This window comes from Poecilia mexicana, unplaced genomic scaffold (genome assembly GCF_051168715.1).
Source record: "Poecilia mexicana isolate PSO_F unplaced genomic scaffold, ASM5116871v1 scaffold_17, whole genome shotgun sequence".
In the NCBI taxonomy this organism is placed as follows: Eukaryota; Metazoa; Chordata; class Actinopteri; order Cyprinodontiformes; family Poeciliidae; genus Poecilia; species Poecilia mexicana.
This window is the reverse complement of record NW_028263386.1, coordinates 1,914,073-1,941,455: the sequence shown is the minus strand read 5'-3', so window position 1 is coordinate 1,941,455 and position 27,383 is coordinate 1,914,073. Positions and strand designations below refer to the sequence as shown.

The window sequence follows — 27,383 nt, the reverse complement described above, 5'->3', positions numbered from 1 at the left end:
TGGGAAAAAAGCAGAATAAAGATCCGTTTAAATCGTTCCTCAGGTTCTGTTTGCTTACGGTAAACACATTCATGGACCAAACAAAATGCTTCCAAAAAGCAGCCAGAGTCCAAGGAAAACCTTTCAGAGAGCATCGGTCTGAAGGACGGTTCTGTATGTCTGACTTTGGGTCGATACCAGGAGTCATGTCGGGTCCTGGTTGGTCTCCAGTCTTTGCTTTAGCAGGCTCCATATCTGAAGTCTGGTCTTGGTTAAAGATGGATCCAAAGTGAAGTTTTCTCATTAATAGAACTGATTTTGTAAATGCGGAGAGTTTTGTAACTTGAGTCGGGTGGAGAGGCCGACGCTGCACGAGGCTCCATGATGCTCCTGGTGGTTTGAACGTTTCTGAACATCCAGGAAGAAATGAAAGATTTTACTGAAACGTTGAGCTCTGATGTTTCAGCCTTTAACGTTGTCGTCTTCGTTTCCCTCCCAGCACGGCCAGCAGCTCTACCGCCATGTCTACCTGGGCTGCAAAGAGGAAGACAACGTCCACAAGAACTTCGAGCTGCTCTTCACCACGCTGGCCATCCTGACCATCGAGCTGGCCAACGAGGAAGTGGTCATCGACCTGATCCGCCTCTCCGTCGCTCTGCAGGTGAAGCTCATCACACTCTGGTCATTGGGACCCAGGATGTAGCCTGATCCCAGGTCTGCAGAGGGCCTTTCTAGAACTTACTGCATGTTTTCCTGGAGCTTGCAGATGGTATTTCATTGAAAAGGTTCTTATAATGTTGCAGCTGTAAGACGGAGTGACTTGTAACTTCATTATGATGCGATTATGAGGCGATCCATGCCGGTACCATGTGCCGGTACCATGCCGGTACCATGTCCCGGTACCATGTGTCGGTACCATGTCCCGGTACCATGTGCCTGTACCATGCCGGTACCATGTGCCTGTACTATGTGCCTGTACCATGTCGGTGTGCCGGTACCATGTGCCGGTACCATGTGCCGGTACCATGTGCCGGTACCATGTGCCTGTACCATGTCGGTGTGCCGGTACCATGTGCCGGTACCATGTGCCTGTACCATGCCGGTACCATGTCCCGGTACCATGTCCCGGTACCATGTCCCGGTACCATGTCCCGGTACCATGTCCCGGTACCATGTCCCGGTACCATGTCCCGGTACCATGTGCCTGTACCATGCCGGTACCATGTGCCTGTACCATGTGCCTGTACCATGCTGGTACCATGTGTCGGTACCATGCCGGTACCATGCCGGTACCATGCCGGTACCATGTCCCGGTACCATGTCCCGGTACCATGTCCCGGTACCATGCCGGTACCATGTGCCTGTACTATGTGCCTGTACCATGCTGGTACCATGTGTCGGTACCATGCCGGTACCATGTGCCGGTACCATGTGGGTTTCAGGAGAGTTGACTCAGTTCTAGCAAAGTTCAGAGTCAGGTTTGGGAGTAGTGTGAAGGTCCGTTTACAGCAGCCTGCTGGTTCTGGTGAAGTGGGCTATAAGTTCAGAGGGAGAAACTTGATTGGGTTCTGGGAAAAAGACGCATCAGTTCTTGCAGAGATCAGAGTAGATCACAGGGTTTGGATAACGACTCGTTCAGGAGGTTTATGCTGATTTTTGTCCTGATTTTCCTCCAATAATCTTCAGAACCGTCCCGACTATCAGGTCGGTTCTGATCCTAACTGACATCCTGCCGTGTGTTCAGACTGATCTGGTCCGCTCCCATCTAAAGTCCAACATGTTGGATCGTCTCGGCCCGATGTCTGTGTGTGGCATTCCTTGATAACGAACGAGAAGCTGTTGAACGATGAGAAAACAAGGTGACGGAAACACAGACGACAAAAATACTGACATGATGGACAGAAAGTCCATTAAATATAATCACTAAGTATCGCCATCACGTTAGTCGGCCATGTTTGTTTATCCTGAACTCAGATTTCTCATCTGAATGTTGGTGATGAATCGGTTTGTTGCTCACAACAAACCTGTTATACTGACGGTTTTTACCACTAGACTGTTCAATCAAAGTAGCCTCAGCAGGTCCAGCAGCAGGTCGGACCCAGGAGAGTAAACCAGAACCAGGGCACGTTGGTTCTGGAAATGTAGCCTGTGAGTCCAGGTAGAGCAAACTTTTATCACTGGTGTCTGTTCTGGAAGCAATTCTGTTTTCTGGGAAAATCTCCTGTAACTCCTGGGAAATTCCCCCTCAGGACTTTGGAAAGTAGCAGAAAGTAACATCCTCAGTACCTGCTGGGTTTTTCTGTATTCCAGGATGGATGTGCAGCACACTGCTACCCATCACTTTAACTATTGAACAGAGTACTGAGACGTCAGCCTGTGATGAGGTATTGGTGTCTGGAGTGTGATCGGATCAGCCACATCATGCGTTATGTAATGTTGCGTCAGCCTGCAGAGAAACGGTTGCACAGCTTCATGTTGGGCTCTTTATGCTGGAGTTGTTGCCTGGACAACAACCTTCGTTCTGACAGCATGACGCAGTCGGCGCGTTGCAGAAAGCCTGCCCTGTAAGCGTCTTCCTGCTTCCTGCAGGAAATGGCTCTGAACAACGAGGAGAACATGCCGATGTCCATCCGCTGCGGCATCATGGCGCTGGTGGCGGCGTACCTCAACTTCCTGAGTCAGATGATCGCCAACCCGCCGTTCTGTCAACACGTCAGCAAGGTGCGTCATCTACCGAAGCCACTGCTGGTTACATGGAACATGTGGTGTTTTTGTTAGCATCGGATCCTCCTTCCTGCTTTAGCTTCACTCCCAAGTGGACTCATAATTCTGGTGATTTGTGCCTCTTCAGGTAATCGAGCTGAGAAACATGGACGCTCCGTACCTCCTGCCTGAACACATCTTCAGAGACAAGTGTCCGTAAGTATGCACTCTCCAGCAGGTCTGAGACCTAAATCAGAGGGATTCGTTGGTTCCTAACCTGAGTCTTCATCTGAATACATGATGGAGCCGCCATGTTTGTTCAGCAACTCACCACAGACCAACACGAAACCCTGTTATTTTATTTCTCCTGTTGGAATCACTCTACATCTAATAAACATTACAGTGAGTTTGGTAATATTTAAAAACAACGGCAGTCCTCCACCTTTCCACCAGATGGCACTAAATGGTCATCGGTTGACCTTTAATTCTGTATGAGAGGAATATAATAACTAAACCTGAAAGTTCAAGATCTGCTGATGAGACCAGGTTTAGGTTTTACGACCGTCACATCGTGTTTATTTACTGATTAATGTTTTGCTGTCGTCCTCCAGTCTTCCTGAGTCTTTGGACAAAGACGACAGGCAGCTGTATTTCCAGACGGCGGACATGGCGGAGTGCCTGGCAGGCCCAGGATACAACGCGGAGAGGTTGTCCATCCCTTACATTCCCCAGGTCACAGGTACGACACCCTCCTTCTGGAATGTTCACACCTGTTGGGATCGATCAGTAAAAAATACTTAAAGCAATTCAAGATTGCAAATGTTTGACATTTCCTTTTTAAAATGACGGAAGCACCAGTGCAGTGTGTAACTACTGACCAGAGGAGCAGCTGTAAAGTACTGTTGAACTTACGAGGTGCTTTCTAGAACTTTCCTGGTCCTTACAGAGGAATAATATGAACCAGCTTGTAACATGATTTAAAACTTGAAGTAGATGTTTCTCAAAGGAAGTACTTGATCAGACTAAATTAACGTCTGTCTTATGACTTCAGCTTTTTTAAAAGTATTGCTGGCAATTTTCAGAGGTTTATAAAGAATGTGGAACTGACACAATTGGTTAAAAACAAATAAAACACCTAAAATATAAACATGAACTGTAGAAAATAGTCTAAAATGATGCATAAGACGTCAATATGTTATATTAAAGTATGAAGAGTAAAAATGAAGTGTTGGTTGATTTGAATCTGTATTTTTGCTCTAACTAAAACTTTCGCTCTGTTCCTGCTGCCTCGTGTTCAGTTCTTTACACGGTAGGAAAAATCATCCACAGGTGCAAGCAGACGTCCAGAGGTAAAAGCTGCTGTAGAGCCGCAGTAGATTTCTGTAGATTTAGTTCCCGTAGGTAAGACATGAGCTCAGTTTAGCTTGAGACTTCCTGGGTAAAGTCCCTGTAGCGTCCTCCTTCCTGCCGAGGATTCGAGTGTTCTGATTGGTCCGCTGATCAGGCTCCGCCCACATGGTTTATTCAGCTAAAATCTGAAAATCTTGAAGGAGTTTCTCTGGAGGCAGTTTGGCTTCACCACCAAAGATTTTACTCAACTACGAGATGCATCACTTTGATATATTTATGCAAGAAAAGACCAGGATAAGAGTAAATAAATATTTGTATAAAAAACGCAATCAGACGAAAATAATTACTTCAAAATAATATTACTCAGAGGTAAATGTATGGTTTTGTAAAACTTCAATTAGAGGTTAACTTATAAAAACATCCAAATCTTTTCATAAACCATCAGGAAAAACTGACAAACTATTAAAAAATAAACCAAAACCAAAAAGCTGTGTTGTTGTTTTAGACTGTAAAACACTTTAATAACTTGTTTAATTATTTTACCTGCTTTGCGACTGGACTCGTTGTGGTGAGTATGTCAGGATGTAGTTCATGTCAGTAGTTTGGTAGCTGAAATGTGTTTGGCACTAATCTGTTTTTATTTTAGAGTAAAATAAATTAACTGTTTCTTTTTGGTTTAGCAACACGACTTGCACCACTTTCACATCACCATCTATTGAAAGCTTTTTTATTCTTACATCAGGGTAAATGTTCCAGTTGTAACTCCACAACGTTCGCTGCTGTAAGTTTTACCAAAAATAATGAAAGTGTGAGCAGAAGAGCCTCCAGGCGACGTCTTAGTTTGGAGGATGAAGAGATTCACACGAGGAGAAAGTAGATGAGGATACAGAGACTCTGTTTACTTACATTAGTTTAAAAAAATCACACAATCAGAATCTGTGTGACATTTTCACGTCTAAAACCTGAATGATCTGCAGGAAACGGATAAACAACAAACAGATTGTGGAGAAAAATTCAAAGCTGTTTGGGTCAAATTAGTTTACATGTTTTAATCAGGGGAAGCTAAATGTGCCAAATGTTTTCAAAGTTGGCACAAAAAGGGATCTCCTTCATTAGCTGAAGTTTTCCACCTCTGTGTTTTATGTTTCTGCTGTGAGGAGGAGGAGTTTATTACTTTTACTTCCTGTTGTAAAATAAATGTTTCTGTTTTAGCAAAGCTTCATGTGGGAAATACTTTCCTGTGCATCTGCTTTGGTTGTAGTGATATTTTTAAACTCCGTGCGGATGCTAAGAAAAATACACAGAACCGTTTTCAGCACTGCAGTGAGATTTTTTGAAGATGATGTTCAGAAGTGACCTGCAAACTATTTTCTTTCATCAGATTTTCTCTTTAATCGGCGTAAACGATGTTCTTCCTGCTGGAGTTTCAGCCTGTGAGGCTTTTCTCTGCTTTCCTCTGAATTTTAAAGAGTTTATGAAACATAAAGAGCAAATGTCAGTGAAGTAAGAGCCCGGCTTTCTGCGCGCCTTTAATCTCCCGTCTTTTGGGACGACGTTCCTCATTAGTGCCGACTGCTGAGTCATTCCTGCTCCGAGTTCGCAGCAAAGGTCGCCGTGACTCATGGAGAAAGTTAATTATAAGGCGCCGCGTTTCTCTTCTGTTTTCACACCTCGGCTGACCCTGCTCCGTCAAACTCTGCTGCACTTTAATCTCCTCCTGCACAACAACAAACAGCGGGGCAGCTTTCAGAACCTCACCGGACTCTGTTCGGCCCGGACGAATCCCATTTGTTCCCCTACAGAAAACCGGAGCGCTGCGGCTGAAGCTCAGGAGTTTCTGTGTGTTTCTGCTCACAGACATAAAATAACTTCTATAAAACCACACAGCTGTGAGGAATGTTTAAAAACTTCATTATCGAGAACGATTAGTATATGACTTTCTACAAATATTTGATTATAAGTAATTTCATCTTCAACAATATTCATTAGTTTGTTTTAACCATTCAATTTTAATATAAAATGGGCATATTACATTACTTAATTCATTATATTTTGCTACTTTATTTTATGCAAAACTTGCCTTTTTCTTTTTACGCAAAACTCAAAGGAAGCGACGGCTTGGAGACCTAACAGACAGGCACTCTACTGAGGGATTTAAAAGCTCCATGGTGTGTTGGTGATGAGGAATCTAAACTTCAGTGTCATTTCTGCTCCAGTTCTGACCAGCATTTTTATTCTGATTGGAGTTTAAATCAGCAATGTGAAGCAGAGCAGCAGTAAATGGAAGCAGCTAAAAGTCTGTTTTTAGTCTGCAGGGTTTCACTGCTTCACAGTAAAACGTTATTATGGGAACACAGATGGTCAGACTGTTTGACTGACTCCAGTTGTCGCACAACAAAATGTCATTTCGCTCTGCAAAGCTAAAGCTCATCATCAAACCACTGATTTGTACAAAAATCTGTCATTCATTTGGCTCAGACACTGAGAAACAACCTGCTGCTGTAGCAAATTATCACGACTTAACGTGCAGAAAAAACATTTAGAGAAATCAGTTTGTTGTTTTCTAACAATCGATGCCTGCAGACATTTTGTTCAGATTGACTTTTTCCAATTTGAAATGTCGGTTCAGTTCGTCCAAACGATTCATCACCTCTCCACAAATGGTCTGCTTTAGAAATGCTCTCTCAATGTTCAGTCATTATGTCAGGAGATGCTTTCAAATGACTGATCTGCTCTGGAAAATGGAGGAAAATCCAGCAGTGATTTGTTTTAGTTCTGATGCCATTTTTAGTTTATTCTCCTGAAGCTCTTTTTATCTAACGCAGCAGTTTAATGCTGTAACTGTCTGTTGCAGATGAAGACCGTCTGACCCGCAGGAAGAGTTTTGTGGACACCATCTCTCTCCAGGTGGACATCATGTCCAGCAGCCTGCCAGATAAGGTCCGACCCATTTTATGACACAGTCACGTATGAAAAGATAAAAATGAGTTTTAAGCTGATTCTGTGAAGAGTTCCCGCTGAATCACATTGTCTGGGTTTCTCCCACCAGCAGTCGGAGCTGGCTGAGGAGATCACGTTTGAGACCCTGAAGAAGGCCATCGGTGAGATCATCCAGCTCCTCCCGTCTCACTGAACGATTTTAGTTTTCTATGTTTACAGTTGTGATGAGCTTTAAAGCCTTCTGTTTGTACTGATGTGATGGTTTCCATTTTGGGCCAAACGGCTCCACCGTCGCTGTTCCAGAGGTTTTGTGAGCCTAAACTTTGCTGCCATATTTATTTCCAAACAAGCCACTGGTCCAGTTTTTCTCTAACTTTTGCTGAATGTGGGGTTAGTTGGACTTTAAGGTTCGCTAACAGAGCGAATCCGGTCAGCAGAACCTGACGGCTGCTTTTCCTCATCAATGTTACGGTTGAGCTCATTTCTCAGCCGATGCTTCTGCTGTTTCTGTTTCATCAAAATGTGCAGAACATTTAGTCAGAACCTGACGTGTCGTATTCCTGTCTCATCAAAGCGATGTGATCGTCTTGCAGATACGACCGGCTTGGAGGAGCAGGAGAGGGAGAAGAGGCGTCAGGTGATGGAGAAGTTCCAGAAAGCTCCGTTTGAGGAGATCGCTGCCCACTGCGAGTCCAAGGTGGGAAACCAGGACGGTTAGCAGAACCGGGTCCTAAACATCTGAACTCTGAAACTCTCACCAAACGTTGTTCAGTCCAGGACTGCAGTGACTCTCTCCTCCCTCCCTGCAGGCCAACATGCTCCACGACCGCCTGGCCCAGATCTTTGAGCTCACCATCCGGTAAGACTTCGATTAGAAACGTTTCCTTTGCTTTACTGAAACTTAAGATGCATTGTTCAGGATTTCCAAAGAAGATTTTTATTATTTAGAGCAAAATATTAGTGAATATGCCAAAGATAAAACAATAATTTATGGGGAAAAACAATAACTAACTGGCTCTGTACTGTTCACTTATGAAACTAAAACATACTGAAATTATAGATATAATATTCTTCATTTTCATGTTTATGAATGTATTTATTAGCTTTTTGAGCTGATGTGAAGTTATTATGACATGTTCCTCCTAGCAACACTTTACCTGGCAGCAAAACGGCAAAAGTTTTGATTAAACACTGAAGTGGTTCAATAATTAACATGTTTTGAAAATGTCTTCTTCTGCTGACTCTTCATTACCCAATGTAAACATAACCACAATATTTTTTGAATTTGGCACCTAAAAATTAAAGTATGAAAAAAGTAAAATTACCTCTAGAACTAAATAAACTAATGAAGACAAGCAGCTGCACTGTAAAACCAACTAAACGTAACTGAATTTGACAAAAGTCATAAAGAAATGAAAAAAAAGTCACAACCCAGTAATAAACCAGTGAAACCAGTATGGGATGTTTTTCTCCATGGTGATGCGTCTCTCCCTGCAGGCCGCCGCCCAGCCCGTCCGGCGTGGTTTCCATCTCAGCGGGTCACACCCAGCATCCGTCCGTTCCCGTCTACGAGATGAAGTTCCCGGACCTGTGCGTCTACTGAACGACTCCAAACATCAACAAAGGCCACCTCCGCTTTTCCTCCAATCAGCGCGCTGCGAGGCGGCAGGGAGCCAATCAGAGACTCGGACATGCTGACCCGGCTGTATGTCGTTTCTCTGATTCGCATCCCTGAACCCAAACGGTCGAACAGAACAAAACCAGAACAACGCAAACCGCTTTACTCTCCGTGTCGATGCTTCACGCCGTGTAGAAAAACCAAACAATCCTGTTAGATAAAAACCACCTGCAGGTTCAGCAGCTTCTTAGCAGAGGATCCAGTAGAACAGCTGATGGATCGGCCCGATCGTCTGTATTTACCCATAAAACACTAACCAGTTCAGTTCAAACGGCTCCCGGTTGGTGAAACGGATCCAGCTTTCATTCCTGAAGCTTTTTAAGGATTTGAAGATTTACAAAATCACAACTTTCACAACGATTCTTGGATTAAAATTCTCACTATTTGTTCAATCTAGGAAGTCGGTGAAACGGGATTTTGTCTGTCAGATTTTCCAGGAATAACTTAGAAATAAACTCAACTAGTCTTGTTTTTACTTGGAGAACAAAATGATAAAAATGATCAGTTTCCAAATATTTCAGAACCAGATGATTAATTTTCAAAATAACACATTTTTCCAGAACCATAAGGTCCAAAAATAAATCTTTTGTTTACAGATAATAAATACTGTAATGTTAAAATTAACGTAATTCAACAAGTTTTCTTGTTTATCTTAATTTTTTTCTGCCCTCTGTGTTCATAGACTAAAATGATTTTTTCTTAATCACAACACAGCCACTAGAATTTCATGTTTAGCTTTTTAAGGATAAGGAAAAATCTTGACATATTTTACTTTGTCTTGTGAATTACGATGAAATATTTTAGATCTGATGGAAGAAATATTTCTTCAGTTTGTTTGACCAAAATAAACAGAAAAGCTTCAACATTCATGCATTATTAAGCAGAATAATGAAGAATTACAATTTTTATGAACCTTGAGATAAAAATCCAACATGGCTGCCACATATTTAACAAAGTGGAAACAACCGCAGTCATAATTAATTTTTGCACTTCTGTTTTCAACCCGTTTACTTTCCCGGTCTGTCCGTCACGCTCCAACATCAACACCAGCGTCATGCAGTTCAGCACATGGACAACAGGGGGCAGTGCATCACAATTTAAGGACTTAAAGCGCTAGCTTGTTTGGCTACTGCCTGACCAGCTAACTGGCTAAAGATGCGACACTTTCCCACCATAACGTCGTATTTACGGCACCATGGTGGTTTTAGGAAGGCTGCCCTTCTGTCAGAGTTCGCTTCCAGCTCGGTTCACCAGGCGGGCCGGGATTAAAACCGCGGGATTAGTTCCAGATTATGAGGTATGTCAACGACTTCGTGAGCCTCATCAACACTTTAAATCGCATCGATATTCCTGGAGTTTCTTAAAGCAGGTTTAATAAAATCTTAGAGGCTGTTGTCATGGCTACTAAACCCGAAGGTGTAAAGTTTGCAGAAGTGGGTCGGTTCTGAGTGTGGAGGTTCCTGGTTCTGGTCGGGCTGCAGCTGGTTTTGTAATCCTCTGGTCTGATCAGGACTCCAGGCTGAAGGTCAGACATGAGCAAACGATCCGGGCACATCGAGCTGGATCTGGTCCGAATCGTTTCCCGGTGGTTCTGTCGTACGTTGAGCTCGTCGTGTTTCCTGAAAAGTGAATTTTGATGGTTTTTATTCACCAACCTGAGCCTGTTAAAGCTGAACTGTAGATTGGTTTCATTACTTTGACTAGACCAAACCTGCAGAACATCTGTTAGTTCAGAAAGAACCGCTGACTGTCGCTGAGTTCTGGTCCAAAAGATGGAAACGGATCAACATGGGGGCTCCTGAAGGTGCAGTACCAACCGTGACCACCAGGAGTGTTTCAGACTGAAACATTATTTACTGAAGTTAAAGCTAATGGTAGCAGAGCCGCTCTCCCCTAGAAGATGCTGGAAAATAAAAGTTAATCCTGCAAAACTTTCAGCTCCTGAATTAAATCTAAATATTTTACAGATTTTTCAAATGCTTTCTAGCAACTAGATATTCAGTCTGGTGTTTCTCCACCAGTATCTTTCCATAATCTTGGTGGCTGATATAAAAGGTACTGGGCGGTTTTTACCGGGAGCCTGTTCAGATTTCACCTGAGATTCCTGGAGATGAGACTTTAACTTCAGGGACGGTTTGTTGTAGGAACCTGAGGTTCTGGGAGAGGACGGGCTGCTTCATCTCAACGTGATCCACATCGTTGTCTAGTAATAATTTACCTGTGCAGCTGTAAGGAGAGCCGAGCAGGTTGAGATCGCCCACCAGCTTCTGTACAGAACCCGAACCAAAGTGGCTCCGTTCAGGTCGAACCGGAGCCGGTTGTGAATCCCGACCTTCCCAAACTAACAGCATGATTCGTTCTTTATATATAAAATACGCTGTGAAACCCGATCCGTCTAGAACCCGTTTCACCGCCCGGTCCGGTCCGGAGACTGGCTTGTTTTAGACGTGGCTGGAAAACGTGATGAATGTCGCTGACGCAGCAGATCGTATATTTTTGTACATTTTATGCATCACATGGTTCAGTTGCTGCCTGGTAGATTTCAGACATATCATTGAAAAAATGCTGAATCATCGTTTCTTGTTTGTCGTCGCTGAGCCTTTGAATCGGATCATGAATCTTTGAATCGGATCATGAATCTTTGAATCGGATCATGAATCTTTGAATTGGATCATGAATCTTTGAATCGGATCATGAATCTTTGAATCGGATCATGAATCTTTGAATTGGATCATGAATCTTTGAATCGGATCATGAATCTTTGAATTGGATCATGAATCTTTGAATCGGATCATGAATCTTTGAATTGGATCATGAATCTTTGAATTGGATCATGAATCTTTGTCTCGAATCATAGAAATTATTTTGATTGAAATGAGCTGTTATAGTTTTATTTAGATTTAAACCTTTTTTCACCAGATTGTCGCCGTTTGGTCAGAAATCATGTCAAACTGGGATCAGTTCACCAGCACAGAAACCCGCCACCAGACCTCCGGGTTTGGACCACTCCTTGCTTTTTGCACATGAATGTTTGTCAGTATTAGCGGCTGAGTGGAAGAGAGACCAGCTCTGTCATTTCAAACCCAAACGGATCGCGGTTCCCCCCGTTTGCACTTAAAACGGTTCTGAGGCACAAAAACGGCACAACGGTACGAATGGAAATGTTTTTATGTTCAGCTGGTGGTTAGACGGCAGACCGGCCTTACTGTGGGACGGCCCAGGATGGAGCCGCTCGTTTCCACGGCAACAGCGAAACCTTCTCGTTTTATTCGTCTGTGGTGCAGCAGTCTGTGTTCTTGTGCCAGTTTTAGAGAAATGTCTCGTCTGTTCACCTTCAAAGATAAAACACTGACGCTCAGAGTTGTTAATCAGTGATTTATGACCACTAGATGGCGCCACGGCTCAGCTCTTCCTGCAGGTTCAGGAAATGTCGTGTTTTTGTTCTGGACTCACTAACCTGAACTTAAACTCTGGATGATTGGCTTGTATGATGTCATTTCCTGAACCTGAGCTGCAGCAGAGCCTCGGCGTTACGATAATGTCTCAGAATGTGTTGAAATGTAATGTTGGAGATTCAAATAAAATGTTTCTATTCAAGTGTTTGAGTTGCAACGTTTTCTGTGGTCGGTTTAGTTTTCTTCCTCTTCCTCTGCTTCCTCCTCTTCCTCTGCTGCCTCTTCCTCTGCCTCCTCCTCTACCTCTTCCTCTGCCTCCTCCTCCTCCTCTGCCTCTTCCTCTGCTTCCTCCTCCTCCTCCTCCTCCCCCGGTCTCTCTGCCGGTTGCTGAACCCCGCTGACCGTCTGCAGCTCTTTGGTCTCAGCTCTCGATGGCCCAGCCGGAGTCGGCGTCTCTTCATTCATTACATCAGAACTTTGATCACTGCAAACAGACATTTGTTTTAATTAAAACTACTAACCCTAACCCTACCCTAAATAGTTGTTTTGGAGCCACACACTAAAATAAAAAGTAACATTTTATTTATTCCAACAGTAAGGAATTGTTGACTAAGATTTAATAAAGGAGATTTTATCGCCTGCTGCCGCTGGTTGTAAGTTCTTCACAGGACCCAGTTCCACTAATAAAACATCAGAAAATCCCTTTAACTGGATCTGTAAGGTTCTTCGAGGTGGAAATGGACCCGAGCCGTCGGCCCTGAGGTTCTCCGTATCCCACCTGTCTGAATACTGAGCAGAACTCGTCTCAGGCTCCTCAGACTGGCTGGGTTTGCTCTCCTCACTGGACCGGGCCGGTTCCGCTGCGGGCCTGCCGGCCCGGCGGCAGGGCGGCGCCGGGCCGCGGCAGCGCTGCGACGGCAGGCTGTGGTTGAAGCGCGCTGCAGCCATGCACTCTGCTGTGGTTTTATCGCACACACACTGCAGTTTGTCGCACACCGTGACGCCCCGACCTGCAGAGGAAATGGAAACGAGGATTCAGAATCTGGACGACATCAGAACCTCCTGCCAACATCTTCAGAACCTTCATGACTTATTAAAGCCCTGATGGAGGCTGTGGGAAGTGACTTCTATGCTCAGAGACATTTTGACTCCTTAAAGAGAAATGGGTTCCAGGAAACAACCTGTGAAGTTTGAAACATAAAGCAGTCTGTATTTTCTTCCTCTGCATTTTCTTCCTCTGAACTGCTGGAGTTCAGGTTCTGGGTTAATAGCAGGAAAGTTCAAGGAAAGCAACCTGCACTTCTTATAAAAGCATTAAACTGAAAGTCACATTTGTGATCTTTGAACGGATCTTTAGGTCCAATTTTAGAACGTCTAACTTTAAGAAAGGACCTGGTTGGTCCCGGGTTGAGGACGCAGCCTGTGGGTTCAAAGTTCACACGTTGCAGAAAGCAGCTTCCAGGTTGAAAACAGGAACGTTCCAGAACAGGAAAAACTTGTTAAACCCATTCTGATAATCCTCTTCTGCGTTCTGATTTATGCTGAATGTTGAGAAGTTTCTCAGACGTTAAACCTGCACTCACATCGCGGTTTGTTGCGGCTCTCGCAGGAAATGCGAGCGTTGAGCTTCCTGTCGGCCCGGCAGCCCATGGAGCCGATCTGGTTCAGGCAGCAGCGATGGAAGAAGCAACATCTGAGGAGCAGAGCAGCTTTCAGGCTCAGAAACCATCACTGAGTTATGCAGGAAGTAACTAGTAAACATGCTGGGAGTCGTTACCATGGAGACAGCATCGTTACACATTTTACCTGAGTTTAGCTAACTTTAGGAAATAAGTGCCTCCAAAAAACAGCAGAAATAAAGAAAAATCAGGAACAACAAAAGGGTTAAAAGACTGAGAAAAATAAATACATCACTTTGAATTGATTACTTTTTAATGTGATGTTTCTGCTTTTAAGAATCAATTTTTCAACTTTTACCAAACATTTTTCTCAGAGAAAAAATTCAGAAATTTCAAGTTAAAGGCAGAAAATAATATTAATATTTTAGTTGGAATAACTATTTAGCAGTATTAAAATGTTTTAAAAATGCTTCTATTAAGACAATATAAATGTTTATATTAAAATCTGAAATATAATTAAAACACTTAAAATGTTTATATTCACAATATTTGATAATGAAAATAAATTTTTAGAAGGCTTAATATTTAAGATGTTTATGTTTAATATTCACATTTCATATGTATCCATGTTTATTTTTATACTTTATTTTTATAACTGTGCCCATTTATCAAAGAGAAAATTCACATTATAAATATAGTTATTTTTCAGTAATTATTCCTATCAAATCTGAAAATTGGTCAGGCTTGGAGACGTTAATGATTCTAAAAAATTCCAATTATAAAGTTTTTAAAAAAGCAATAAATTACCGAATAAATGAATGAATGTATTTTATGTAAATAACTTCCCACGGGGCGTGCTGACCTGTCCAGCTGGTCCAGAGGAAGTCCCGCCCCTTCCTGTCCGCAGTAGCAGCCGTACATCTCGTACTCGTGCGGACATCGCCCCGTCAGGCAGCGCAGCATCTCCCCCAGCGCCGGCAGCTCCCTGCGGCTCCGGCCGTCGCCGCCGTACACGCTGAAGGAGGAGCTGCATTCTGATTGGACGACACATTCAGCAGCTCATGTGATAAACGTCTCACCGCCAGCGACGGACGTCCTGAGGCCCAACCTGCGGCTCACCTCGGCCGCCCGGCTGCTGGATGTCGGTCAGACCGACGGACTCCAGCAGAGACCAGGCGAAGAACGGCACCGCCCTCTTCGGACCTGGCTCCGCCCTCTTCGGACCTGGCTCCGCCCCTAATGACAAACATCAGCAGGTTCACCTCCTGTGAGACATAGGCTGTGTCCGAATTCAGGGTCTGCATCCTTCGAAGGACCGGTGTAAGTAGGACGGGTCCTTCGAAGGCCGGGAATAAACTGAGGCCGGAAGAAAAATACCTGTGGATTCGGACAGGTGTAGCCTTCACCAACTGTCCCCGCCCCCACCTCAGCGTAACTCATGTTGCCAAGCAACGGTGACAGCGCGAAGCAGAGAGGAGAAAAACCAACGGAGCCGAAGTTTGTTTTTCAGTCATGTATTACTGATTTCTATATTATTCTTCACCTTTTATAGTAAAGGATGTTCCATAGCAAAAAGGAAATCTCTTACTTTGATTATAAAATGTTCAAATGTGAACTGCACTTTTCTACAAGGAATACAAATTATTCATTTACAAATATAATACTCTCCACATCGCAGATAGGACATTACGGTTAAATAAACCTATTATGTTTGAAGGCTTAACTTTAATTAATCAATCAAACCGATGTGCTCTGCTTTGAAATACTTTGAAAACCAAACATTTTCAACCAGACCTGTCTGAATAATATCGGTGTTTAACTCCCACTCATTGGGGAAAGCTAGCGGGAGTTTTTATAACAATGTGCCAGGAGTTAGGCGTTTTCTCTCGGTATACTGAACCTGGAGCGCCTGGCCGGCTGACAGCTGGAGGGGAGCTGGCTGTTAAAGCAGCGGGAGCAGACAGGTCCGAAAATGTTAGAGCAATATTGTAATTAGATGATGTATTGATGAACCGAGCAGATATTTGAGATTTACACACTTACATTCTCGCCTAAAAATGTTGAACCAAATCACGTTGTGTCATTTAAAGTGTAATAAAGTTCAATAATTTGTCGCTATTCGCCGCCATTATCGCTCTGCCTGAATGCCCAGTTGGAACCCGCAATGAATTATGGGATATCGTGGGCCGTGAAGGATACACCGGACCCATCCTTCAAATCTGGGGAAAAGAAGGAGCATTTGAAGGAGTCTTTGAATTCGGACAGGCCTTGTCGCCACGCTATGACGTAATAAGCCTACAAATCCGTCCTTCGAAGGATGCAGACCCTGAATTCGGACACAGCTGTTTAATCTGTGATTTATGAGCTTCCCACCACTAAATGGTCAGAAATCAACTGATTATCCTCCTCAGACAGTTAACTCTGTACGTAGCCCTCATGTGACGCCACACTTCTACTAAGGCAGCCATCTTGGTAGGTATCTGTAACTGTAACTACAGCTGGTATAGAGATGCTATGGTTCGATCTCGACAGCAGCCATCTTGTTGATGCATCCGTCTTCTGCAGATTGGTCAGGCGTGTTAAATCGTCATGGTTCATCTAAGCTTTGCTGTGCTGCCTACCAAGATGGCGGCTCAGTGACTTCAGGTTTTATGGGTTTAATGTATGAAACCCTGAGCTGCTTTAACAGCGGTACCGTCTTCCTCCTGCGAGCCTTCCTCCTCCTCCTCCTCTTCCTCACACAGAGGCGTCGTCGTCGCTGTGATTGGTGCAGATTTCCCAGCTGACGCTGAGCTTCCTGTGGGTTTGGTCTGGCTGATGGTTGGAGATGCAGGTGACAGAGGCTCCACACCTGCAGCAGATTAAAGGTGAAGATCAGAAGATTCCTGATTTTCACCGAGTCTCCAAGTCCGAGTCCAGCCGTCTACAGAGGAAACAGGAAGTACAAGTGAAGAGACCCTCAGATGACCTCCGACCTCCCTCCTTTGCAGCTGGAGCCAACATAAAGCTGCTAGAAGCAGCTCATTAATGTTTGGCCTGATAGCTGCCAGGATTCCCAGCTCCGCTGTCCCAGAGCCTCAGGGCGTCACTACAGACCCAGTCGACAGGAAAACGGTTCCTCCACCTGCTGCAGGTTTTCTACCTGGCAGGGAACCGGCGCCGGACGACCCGGCAGCTCAGAACCTGATTTTATGAAGCTGCAGAGAGAGCAGAACGGATGCTGGAACGTTTCCTGCAGCGTTCCGGGGTTTCCTGAAACCAGTGGCATCAACTGGTGAGTTATGACCGTTAAAACCAGCATGATGGGAAAAATGGATTTCTTATTCCACATTCATTCACAGAGTTTCAGTGTTGGATAAACAGTCAGACATCAGATTAGCTCAATTCATTTTTACATCATGAAATGTTTATATAATAACTCTAAAACATTCATTCTAGTTTTATTTGCGTGACTTTCAGCGGTTTTAGCATTTCTTGTTAAAACGTTTACCGGTTCCGTCCAGCAGCGTGCTCCTCAGGGATGCTGTGGTCAGAACCGACGGCGCGGCGCCAGCAGCAGGAATCTGCGTCGCTGTCTGATCCATCCCATAATAAACCCCAGCAGGGCTCCATGGAGACGGCGGCCCGTTTGGGGCCAACTGGACTGGATCTGCAGCAGATTCAGAAGGTTTCAGCTGTAAAATCCAACGATGGGAAGCGATTCGTCATCCTGAGCTGTGAGCTTAGCCCCGCCCCTTTCACAGTCTGACATCAAACCAGGTGACGATCTGGTTCTTAACACCAACAAAACAAAGACAATTGTTGTGGATTTCTCCTTCCTCCTAAACATGGTGAGGAAATGGAGGCTGTTGACGAAATCACACTCCTAAAAACCTGAGATAAATCGTTGGCACCTCCCACCTGGTGAGGAAAGAAGAAACTTTTCCTCCTCAATAATCTCAGAAAATCTAAACTTCCTCCCCCGTTCTGCAGGAGGACAGGAGGAAGAACCCTGAGCTGCTGCTTTCAGCTTTTTATTAAAACTAAAAACAAAACAGATCAGATTCTGGTGCAGTTTAACCATTTTACATTCCTGACTCAGTCAGGAGGATCTAGAACAACTTTAATGAACATTTCATCTGTAACAAATACATTCTAACATAAAAGCTACAAAAATGTGACATGTGAATTATAAAAAAGCAACATGAACCTCTGCTCCTTGTTAGAATCAGGAAACATAATATCTGCATTAAAAACAGACTGGTTTCCATGTTTCTGTGGCTCACCGGGGCTCCTGGGGCTCCTGGGGGTCATTGGGCTGATTTGTGCAGGACTCTGGGTCATCTGATCTTCAGCTTGGTCCTCCCACTCCACTTCTTCTTCTGCTGCCGCCTCTCCCAGGCCTGTGGATGCAGAGATTGGAAATGTCTGAGCCAAGTGAGTCACTCAGTGGGCAGAGAAATGATTTATGGTGCCATTTGTGGGACCATCAGCTCCAAATGGATTAATTAGCAGCTCAGGAAAAAGATCAGAAACAGGAGATTTAAACGTTACCATTAGAGATCAAACTCTGGTGTTTCAGCTCTGCCGCCTGCTCCTCCCACTGCTCTGCAAGAAAACATTTACATGCAGTGAAACTTCAGTTTCACATTTTCAGTTTTGTGCGTCTTTTAGAAACAGATTCGGCTTCAGAGGAGCAGGAGAAACTTTTTCATTTAAAATCCGTTTCTGCTGCTCATGTCTGCAAACGACGCAGCACGGCGCCGTTCCTCTCTGGTCGTACCAGGACCGGTCCGGAGGACGGTTGGTTCTGGTGGTCCGGTGATGAATTCCCCGTCCAGCCCACCCGGATCAGTTTGGGTTTCCACAGCACCGATCATCGCCCGGTCCGGTTCTGATGGTTCAGAGGATGTAAAAGTAGGTTTGATAAAGAACCAAGATTAAAAATGACGTGTTTGTTGTCATGGTCTTCTCCAGCTGCCACAGAAACCTGAAGATAATCAGGAAGATAATCAATAATCTACAGTTCGTCTCTTTTATCTTTAATGTTTATAAATAAAGTTGGCTTGGTTACTTTTATCATTTCCTTTTATTAATACATTCAATTAATTTTTCCTATAACAATACAACATATTAACCAATTAATATGCTGTATTATTTATCCACATTATATATATTATATTGTATTATATATATTATAACTATAATATATTATGGATATTATGGATAAATATAAATATACAAAGAATGTGAGGCTAAACTGCCATTACTTTCTGTTATTGAAGTTAAAACGATTTATTTTCTCTAAAATCCTCATAATTAAACAGAATTAAAGTTAATTATTAATATTATTCAGAAGGATAAAGTGTGTGGTATGTTTCCTGTGGATCCAGGATGTTCACCTGCGGGCGGCGGGGCGGCGTTGGACAGCCGCTCTGCTGCTGTGAGAACATCTGGAAAGAGGAAGGATGAGGCCGGTTAGAGTCCAGGCAGGAAAAGAGCCAGCAGTTGGACGTTAGCAGGATTTTAAGCTGAGCTCGTCCTTCAGAGGTGGAACAATCGTCGTATTCTGATTGGTTCAAACAGAGGCTGCCTGCGTCAGCTTTCAAAGACAAAAACTCTGACTGAAGCCTTGAAGACCTCCAGCAGGCTCCACTAACTTTTCTCTGTGAAGTTGACTTCTCCACTTTAATGACCTCCACTTCAACTCAGTCTGAGAGCAGCTCAGCCTCTTCCTGCAGCTATATTTAGACACTCTGCTCTGTGATTCAATGATTTTTCTCCTCCCAGATGAACGTGGGCAGGAAGCTGCAGGATGAGACGTCAGGAGGTCGTTGTTTTAATTGGCTGAGGTGTGAATCAGCCGCTTGCTGCGCTCTGACCCTCTCCAAACGTGACGCACCGTCCAGAGACGAGTGGAGGCTCCGTCCTCTCAGCCTCACCTGTTCCATTGACGACGACGTCAGCCGCTGCCACGGCGCCACCGAGCCAATCTGAAACGAGAACCAGACTAATGACAGATCCCAGCCGCTGACCGGACTCCGACCCGGATCAGGAAGAGAGGAGGAAGATGAGAAAATGAGTCAAGCTGCTGCAGAAACCAGAACCCAATTAACAGAACCAGAATTTGAAAGAGCAGCATCAAACCCAGAAGGAGAATTTTAGATTGACTCAAGTTCAGAAACTAAAGCATAAACCATTCAGGAACTTCTGGAACACCAGTGAAACCAGTCAAACATCAGGGTCCAGTGACCAGAAATCTGCAGCCGCCCACTAAGAGTAGAGGTTAAAGGTCAGGTGACTTTACCCTTCTATGCTTATTGTGTCTTTTTTCTCAAACAGCCACAGAGGCGTGTTATTTTCCACAGATGCCAAGTGATGCATATTCTACACATACTGAGGATCATATTGTAGCAATTTGCTGCCATCTAATGGTTGGAACCTAATCTGACTTCTTGCAATCTAAATACATAAATCAATATTTGTAGTTTGTAAAATTAAACAGTAAAAGATTTTACTGCAGTTTGGGTTATTTAGCCTGTCAAAGAAAAAAAAAGATTAATTTTTCTAAGTTATTCATTTATAAATGTCATAGTTTGACGCTAAATATGTTTAGTTTGAAGCGGTTTAGCTAAATACTTAATTAGCTAACCAAATATTTTATTTAGCTGGTGAACTAAATACTTACTTTGGAGCCAAATAGTTGGTTAGCCAGCTATATATTTAGTTCAAAACTATATATTAATCTTGCTAACTAAATGTTTATCTCAAACCTAAATATTTAGTTTGTCTCCAAACTAGAGCTAAACGTGCTAGCTCTATGTAGCCAGTTAGCTAGCTAAATATTTAGATTGGTAATTTTTGACTATAACTTAAAAACAAACCGTGACATCGTGGTAACATCCAAACTAATTCCAATCTCAGTTTAGCATCTACTTAAAGAAAAAAACACTTAATGTCATTGTTAATAAATGAAAGCAGTTTACGGAGGAGTCTGTGGCTGGAAACCAGCTTATTTAAGATCAACCAATTTTACCACCAACAGGTCAAATATAACGTCAGATGTACCTTGATAAGAGATTTCCAATAATAATAATATAAATATTAATAATTATCCGAACAGTTTGCTGTAAAACGGATGTAACCGATCCAACCCACCTGTAGCATTTCCAGCGGAGCAGGCGGCCTCCGTCAGGCCCCTCAGACTCGGGTTGCAGCGGCTCCGCGTCAAGCAGTCGATGGCGGCTCGGTCGCATCCACAAAGCCTCTGCTGACACGGGTCGCCAACGTCTGCAGGAGAAAGAGGAACCATGAACCCAAATCCTCAGACAGGATCTCCAGGTTCTGTTCAGTCTGAGACTCACCGCAGCTGCTGGTTTCTGCGGAGCAGGAGAAGTTATACGGAGGCAGAGGCAGCCGCTGCCTGCAGGGGGCAGCACTCTGGTAGCACTGCCTGTGAGCTGCACAACAGCTGCAGCAGAAGAAAACAACAACAAAAACATGAGATTTACTTAAACCTGACAGCATTTTATATCTAACCAGAGGCAGAGAACCCAAAAATTACACTCAATTAAAAGTAGCAATACTTCAACGTATTTTACTCAAGAGTAAAAGCGTATTTGGTAAAAGGTTTACTCAACTACTGAGCAACTGATCAAATTATCAATTATTTAATATCTAAACATTTAATAAACGGTTGGATCAAAATATAAAGTTAAGTGGAAATTGTAGTATTTTAAGGACAAAAATTACAATAATTCATATAAGTAACAAAAAATAATAAAATCAGGTAAAACAAGTCTTTCCCAGATCAGTTCCTTTCAATAAAAAACTTATTAAACTTTAACAAAAACTACAGGTGTGTTTCTGTGTCTGTTGAATTTTTGGTTAAACCATATTTGTTTTTCATTCAGTGGGTAGAAAATCCAGAAATTTTACTCAAATAAGAGTAAAAATACCTCATAATAAAATTACTCAGGTAAAAGTAGAAAGTACAGCATAGTAAAACTAGAAATTTCCTGAAGAAATTTACATGGGGCTGCAGAAATGTGCCCACCACTTCGGACCCAGCGTTTTAGCTGCAGCTCACAAATGCCCCAAATATCCAGACATTCTATTGGGTGTAGAACAATAGGTGCCTGCCATGACTGCTCTCCCTATGCATTGCATGGCAGGTCCCAAATACTCCTAAAAGTTTTTTTTTTTCCAAAAAAGTTACTCAAGTAAATATAACTGGTTACAATCCAGCTCTGTTTCTAAAGAAAATCAAATTTACAGAAGTCAATGTATTTCTAATCATTGTTCCAAATTCTTCTTCTGCTTAAAATGTGTTCAGATGAGCATCAAAGTTTACAGATTCTCCTCTAATCAATGAGATGAGGATCTGGGAATCATCTGGGCTTCGTTTACGTGTCCAGAGGATCCACCGGGTTCCCAGACGCCACATGTCTGCAGGAGCAGCCGTAGTCCTCCAGGTCCCGCGGACACAGCCCTGATGCACACCGCAGCCTGGACACGAAGCTCAGCAGTGAGGGGAAGTTATCGAAGACGGCGTGGAGCCAGACGAAGCGCAGACCCAGACAGTCTGACGGAGGAAGGAGAAGATGGAGCTGGTCAAATCGAAACCAAGCTTCAGCAGATTTCTGTCCGTCTCACAGACAATCCTGTCTGCAGGTTTCCAGAGGAGAGTTCATGTATGATTATTACACTCAGTCTCAAAAAATTAATCTATAATCAATCATTTTGTAATAATCAGTAGCTTTGTTTTCTCACAGCTGCACAACTTTGGTTTAAATGTTAATATTACTTAAAGAGGGCTTTAAATCATCTTTTTGTGTCATAATTAAAGCAGATTTTTGCGTGTTTTGTAACGTTTCATCATATGAAACATCTCCTGCTGGCAGCATCGGTCACTCCTTACCATCATCTGATGTAGCATTTATTCAGAGGGATTCAAAAATCACTGAAGACAAATTTATTGGCATCAACAAGTGCTATCAAAATAAACTAAACAGTTTTAAAACCTTTCTTTACTAACAGAGAAAATGTCTCAAACTTTTAAATCAGTAATCTACGACTTTCTGATTCTCTGGATCATAAATATGACATGAGATCTTCAAACTGGCATCAGCCAATCAGCACAAAGGAAAATAAATGCAGCCTCTGGATTGGCTGCTTTGTAAACACCAACCAATAATGTGTCGTTAAACATTAAACTAAAGTATTTCAGCTTCCCAGGCAGATCTAAAATATTCTTTAGAATATTTTAGATCTGCTCTGTGAAAAAAAAAAAAGTTGATTTTCTGTGAATAATTTGGGAAAACAAACAGAAACCAGGCGAACGTCCACTGAGGCTCTTCAGCATCAAACTCTCCCGGTGGGTCTGCTGTGAAACAAGTTGCTCAGTACGGTGGAGGAGGAGTGATGCTGTGGGACTGTTGCTCTGCCTCATCAGACTGCATGAGTTCAGATTTTAAATAAGAATCATTTCTTACAGGAAAACTAAAAATGAGTCATTATTCAGCAGAATAATGATCCAAACGAGTTAACAGAACATTTTCTGAAACATTAGTTTACTCTGATGCTTATTATGTTTCACATGGTGCCAATAACTGTTGAGGCTGTTTTTAAAGAGAGAGAGAAAGTTTAGGAACTGATTATTAGTTTTTTTGCTTTGAGTAAATAACAGCTAATTAAAGTAATTAAAGTAAAGATGAAAGTCCCTGAAGGAAACGTTCCTCCCTGCAGGCTGTGATCCGGTTCGGCTCGTTGATTCATCCTCTCGACCCGCTGAACCTTCAGCTCCTCTGGTTCATTAGGATTAATTCAAGCAGCTTGTGTGGTGACCGTTAACATGCCTGAAGTTTATTGTTCCAGATAAAAAATAAAACAACAATAATAAAGGATGTTTCTCACCAATTACATGACCTGCGTCTCGGCTGCTGCCCTCTGGGTCCGGACAGAACACGGAGCTGCCGGAGAGCGCTGCAGAAAAAAGAGGAGATTTAATTCATGCATGCAACATTTAACACATCAGCAGTTAATTGATTAATCATTGTGTGATTAGTGTAATTACACAAATAAAGGAAAGCATGAGGGCAGAGAGGGAGCAGCCTGCCTAGAGCTCAGTGATTGGGTGAAACTCACTGCAGGAAGCAGCCGGCAGCATGAAGATCCACAGCAGAAGCATGATGAGATCCTGCAGAGAAAATCTGATTGGAAAAACATTAGAGCCACAATAAAACAAGAACAGATGGAGGAAGCCTCCAGATGAAAACTATGAAGCTTTTATTGGAGAAAAATTCAGAGCTGCGATCCGCACCGGCCCTTTAAGGCGGCGGTCAGCTCATGGTGACCCCACGGTCACCAACTCTGACCCCAAACACCGTCACATCCGCACTGATGTCGATACATAATGAATCCCTAAACACTTCTAGTGCTAGAATAACAAGGTATTTAACAGAAGCTAATCCTAAAACAGAATACCAACAAGCTATTTTGTAGAAGCTAATGCTAAAACAGAATACCAACAAGCTATTTTGTAGAAGCTAATGCTAAAACAGAATACCAACAAGCTATTTTGTAGAAGCTAATCCTAAAACAGAATACCAACAAGCTATTTTGTAGAAGCTAATGCTAAATGCTACCAACACAGCATGTAGCAGCAGCTAATGATAAAACGTCGTATCAAAAACACTAAAGCATTAAATTCGGCCATGTTGATGCCCTCCATGTGTCAATGACATCACATTTCACCCTCCACAGGATCAGATTTGTTTTTGCTTCAGGAAGTGATTCAGATTTCTGCCATGTTTCAGTTTGACTGTTGTTCAGTTTTACATAAATTCCTGCTGCAGTTTGTTTCCTTTAATGTTTTTATTTGGTGCAGAGAGAACATGAAGCCAGCCGATCATAGTCGGCTTCATCACAGCCATCAGGGAGGAGGAGGGAACATCGGCTGTAACAGAGACCTGCATTTACTCCAGCATCTCACACCGGCTCCATAAATTACCCCCATCACCATAATGATTATTGCAGCTGCGCCAGACGAGACCTTCAGCGCCCGCTGCATCAGCGGTTAATGGCTCCAAACCGCTCAGCCCACCTGTGGCTCTGCTCCACCACACCAACAAGTGGGTTGTTGATGCTTCACAGAGCCGGCTGGGTTTCACCTGCAGCGGGAAGCGATATCACTGCCTCGCTGCTACACTTTATCTCTAATGTCAGCTGAAGAGCCTGAGCCTCCGTGTTAATGGAGACAGCGGCCTGCTGAGGCACAGGAGCTCCGGCTTTACCGCCCCAGATTATCAAACAACATTATACGACAGCCTGTTAGCATGCTAAATGCTAATCATGAAACGATCCGACGGGTTTGTATTTTGGACATTTCGGCACAAACGTCTGATACCAACAGCCAAGCACGGTAGTGGAGGAGTGATGACTGCTGAGGTTGAGCTGGACCTGCATGCACAGCCCTGCACTGTGATTTAATCCAGATTTTACATCTAAACAGGAGCAAATAAGCTGATTTAAGGCAAGATGGCAAAAATCAAACACAAACTAAACTTAAAGACGTGTTGAGAAGAATTTAAAGAAATTCATGTTTGGACTTTGAGGGATTTTTCATGTAGTAAACTCCAATAAAATCATGTTGCCACCAGTGCAGAGCTTCCTCAACAATGGCAGCAGGTGAAGAAAGGGAAGTAAAGAAACCACTTCTGTCCAAGGAAACCATGACTGACTGGAACAGAAGAACCAGGACGGAGAGCGGAGGCCCGGTGGAGCCGTTTCTCCTGACTGTCTCCAACACATGGAGAAGAAAAGCTGAGAGCTTCCAGCAGCAAAGGATCAAAAATGGAAACAAAGAGCAACTTTTCTGGCATCCAGGAGCAATTTGGTGAGAAACTGAAACAGTCCGACTGAAAACCCAGAGAAAAGTTTTCAAAAATGAACAAACTGATCGACCCTCCAGGATTTGGTCCCAGTTAACATCCAACATGAGGAAGAATAAACTCTAGACTTCTGGAGACCTCTTCTATCTTCACCCTGAAGTCCTCCTGTAGTTTTGTTCATTGCTTTGTTTTCTTCCAGCTGCTCTGACTCGACCTCGCCTGCCTGTTTTTCAGTCGACCTCCAAACGACAGAAACATCCAGAGAGGATCTGCAGGAACTTCCTTCAGCTAAAAATCAACTTATTGTTTAATATCAGCCTGAATATTCACAGAACATTTTTATTTAACAGGAAAACAACAAATATTAACATCCATTTAATGCATCTGTCAAACAAACTGGAAGGTCTAACCTTATTTGTGTTCCAGACGTTGGAGTTTGTTCCTTCGCTCTGCTGCCTCCAGCCAAAGTGGGTCAGGTTCTGTTCCCAGCAGAATGAATCCTCAGCTTCTGTAGCTGTTTATCACTCCGACCTGAGGAGGAGGAGGAGGAGGAGGAAGGAGCCTCCAGCTCTTACCGGCTATCGGGTGACACCTGAGCAGAAGCTTATCCCGGTTCGGTTCCCGTGCAGGTATGTCAGGGTTTTTTATAAATGCAGGCGGGTCCAGCAGGGGGATCCACAGAGCCGCCTTTGTCCAGCAGGGTTCTGGATCTGCGACCCGGGAGGATCAAACGGGTCTCATCTGATCCTCCCGGGACTTCGGATCAATGAGTGCAACCAGGAGGGAGGGGCCGGCCCGCCGGAGCAGCAGGCCGACAGGAAGCTTTGAGTCGGACAGGTGAGAGGATCCAGGTGTGACAGAACATCTGAAGGCTTTTCATGAAAATCTGACCCGTTTCTAAGATCCGAAGTAAAAACGTCTCCAACATCAAAAGATCCACGGCTTTATTTACATTTATCGTTTATTTAATTCAATCTATGAAAACAGGTAAAAATAAATGTTTGGATGAGAGAAATAATGAACTTTTAGCTCCAACGATTCCCTCAGAGCTGCTGGATGAAAACTGAGCAACGAAGAAAAACCAAGACTCAAAGTTTGGATCAGGTCTGAATGGAGGTTTGTTCCTTCTAGGAAGACCAGAAGAGACAGACAGACGTCGCTGTCATCTCCTGAAGGAGGTCTTCACATAAACAGGGATGAACTGAGGCGGTTTTGGCAAACGGCTCTTTGGGAATATTGTTCTAGGAAACAGTTAAGATCCAGATTTGTTCCTCACTTCCCTCGACGTGTCCAGGAATAATTTTACTCCTTTTGAGATAAAAACCTTAAAAACTTGCTACCAGCTCTGCTTCCTGAATAAATAAAGCCTTAAATTCCCAAACTGGACGAAGAGCCACAGAGTTCTGACCTCATAAAGCATGAAAAATGTTCTGAAGAGATTTTGTCCCCAACAGAAAGTCAGGATTTTTAGAGAGAAAAGGCTTAAAAGAAGCAGCTTTTCCATAAAAATGACTCCAGATAAAATAAAACTCAAATTCACCACAGATCTAAAAAAATCTAAAGATAAGAAATTATTAAAAACGTCCCAGAGGAACGATCAACATGGCGTTTACTTCCTTTAACTTATGGAAATCTTTAAAAAAGCCGATCAAACAGTTTGAAATATTTTAAATACTTTAATAAGACTGCAGAAATGTTAGTAAACAAGCATCTTTCATGAATTAAAAGCCAAATTACCGACATGCAAACCAAAACTCAAGCACAGCAACTTCCTGACCGCCAGAACGAAAACCAGTTTCTCTGCTGGTTTTCTACAGATAAACGTTTCTGCCTTTTATGGGTAAAATCC

At 43.3% G+C, this 27,383-nt stretch overlaps 2 protein-coding genes across 5 annotated transcripts in view; one reads left to right on the top strand and one right to left on the bottom strand.

Moving 5' to 3' along the window:
* Positions 1-12,247, top strand: part of efr3a (EFR3 homolog A (S. cerevisiae)) — a 59,260-nt gene extending 47,013 nt beyond the window's left edge. For 2 of the 4 annotated variants that reach the window (XM_088015026.1, XM_088015028.1), the window contains 9 exons: positions 479-640; positions 2,569-2,700; positions 2,831-2,898; positions 3,294-3,421; positions 6,887-6,972; positions 7,085-7,133; positions 7,566-7,669; positions 7,782-7,831; positions 8,470-12,247. In XM_088015026.1, the coding sequence (XP_087871152.1) occupies positions 479-640; positions 2,569-2,700; positions 2,831-2,898; positions 3,294-3,421; positions 6,887-6,972; positions 7,085-7,133; positions 7,566-7,669; positions 7,782-7,831; positions 8,470-8,575 (885 nt within the window). In that variant the 3' untranslated portion in view covers positions 8,576-12,247. Of the gene's footprint in view, positions 1-478; positions 641-2,568; positions 2,701-2,830; positions 2,899-3,293; positions 3,422-6,886; positions 6,973-7,081; positions 7,134-7,565; positions 7,670-7,781; positions 7,832-8,469 lie in introns of all 4 variants that reach the window. The other 2 variants (XM_088015025.1, XM_088015027.1) reach the window with 1 other exon arrangement.
* A 32-nt stretch (positions 12,248-12,279) lies between these two features.
* oc90 (otoconin 90) lies at positions 12,280-23,832 on the bottom strand. The gene is made up of 17 exons (XM_088014774.1): positions 23,790-23,832; positions 23,559-23,627; positions 22,053-22,272; positions 21,008-21,114; positions 20,802-20,933; positions 19,586-19,636; positions 19,046-19,096; positions 18,427-18,537; positions 18,198-18,251; positions 17,930-18,046; positions 17,155-17,313; positions 16,360-16,515; positions 14,784-14,900; positions 14,527-14,698; positions 13,629-13,738; positions 12,824-13,055; positions 12,280-12,529 (listed from the first exon to the last, which is right to left on the bottom strand). Exons 1-17 carry the CDS (start codon positions 23,830-23,832, stop codon positions 12,280-12,282), a joined length of 2,151 nt encoding a protein of 716 aa, XP_087870900.1.
* Between the last annotated feature and the right edge of the window lie 3,551 nt (positions 23,833-27,383).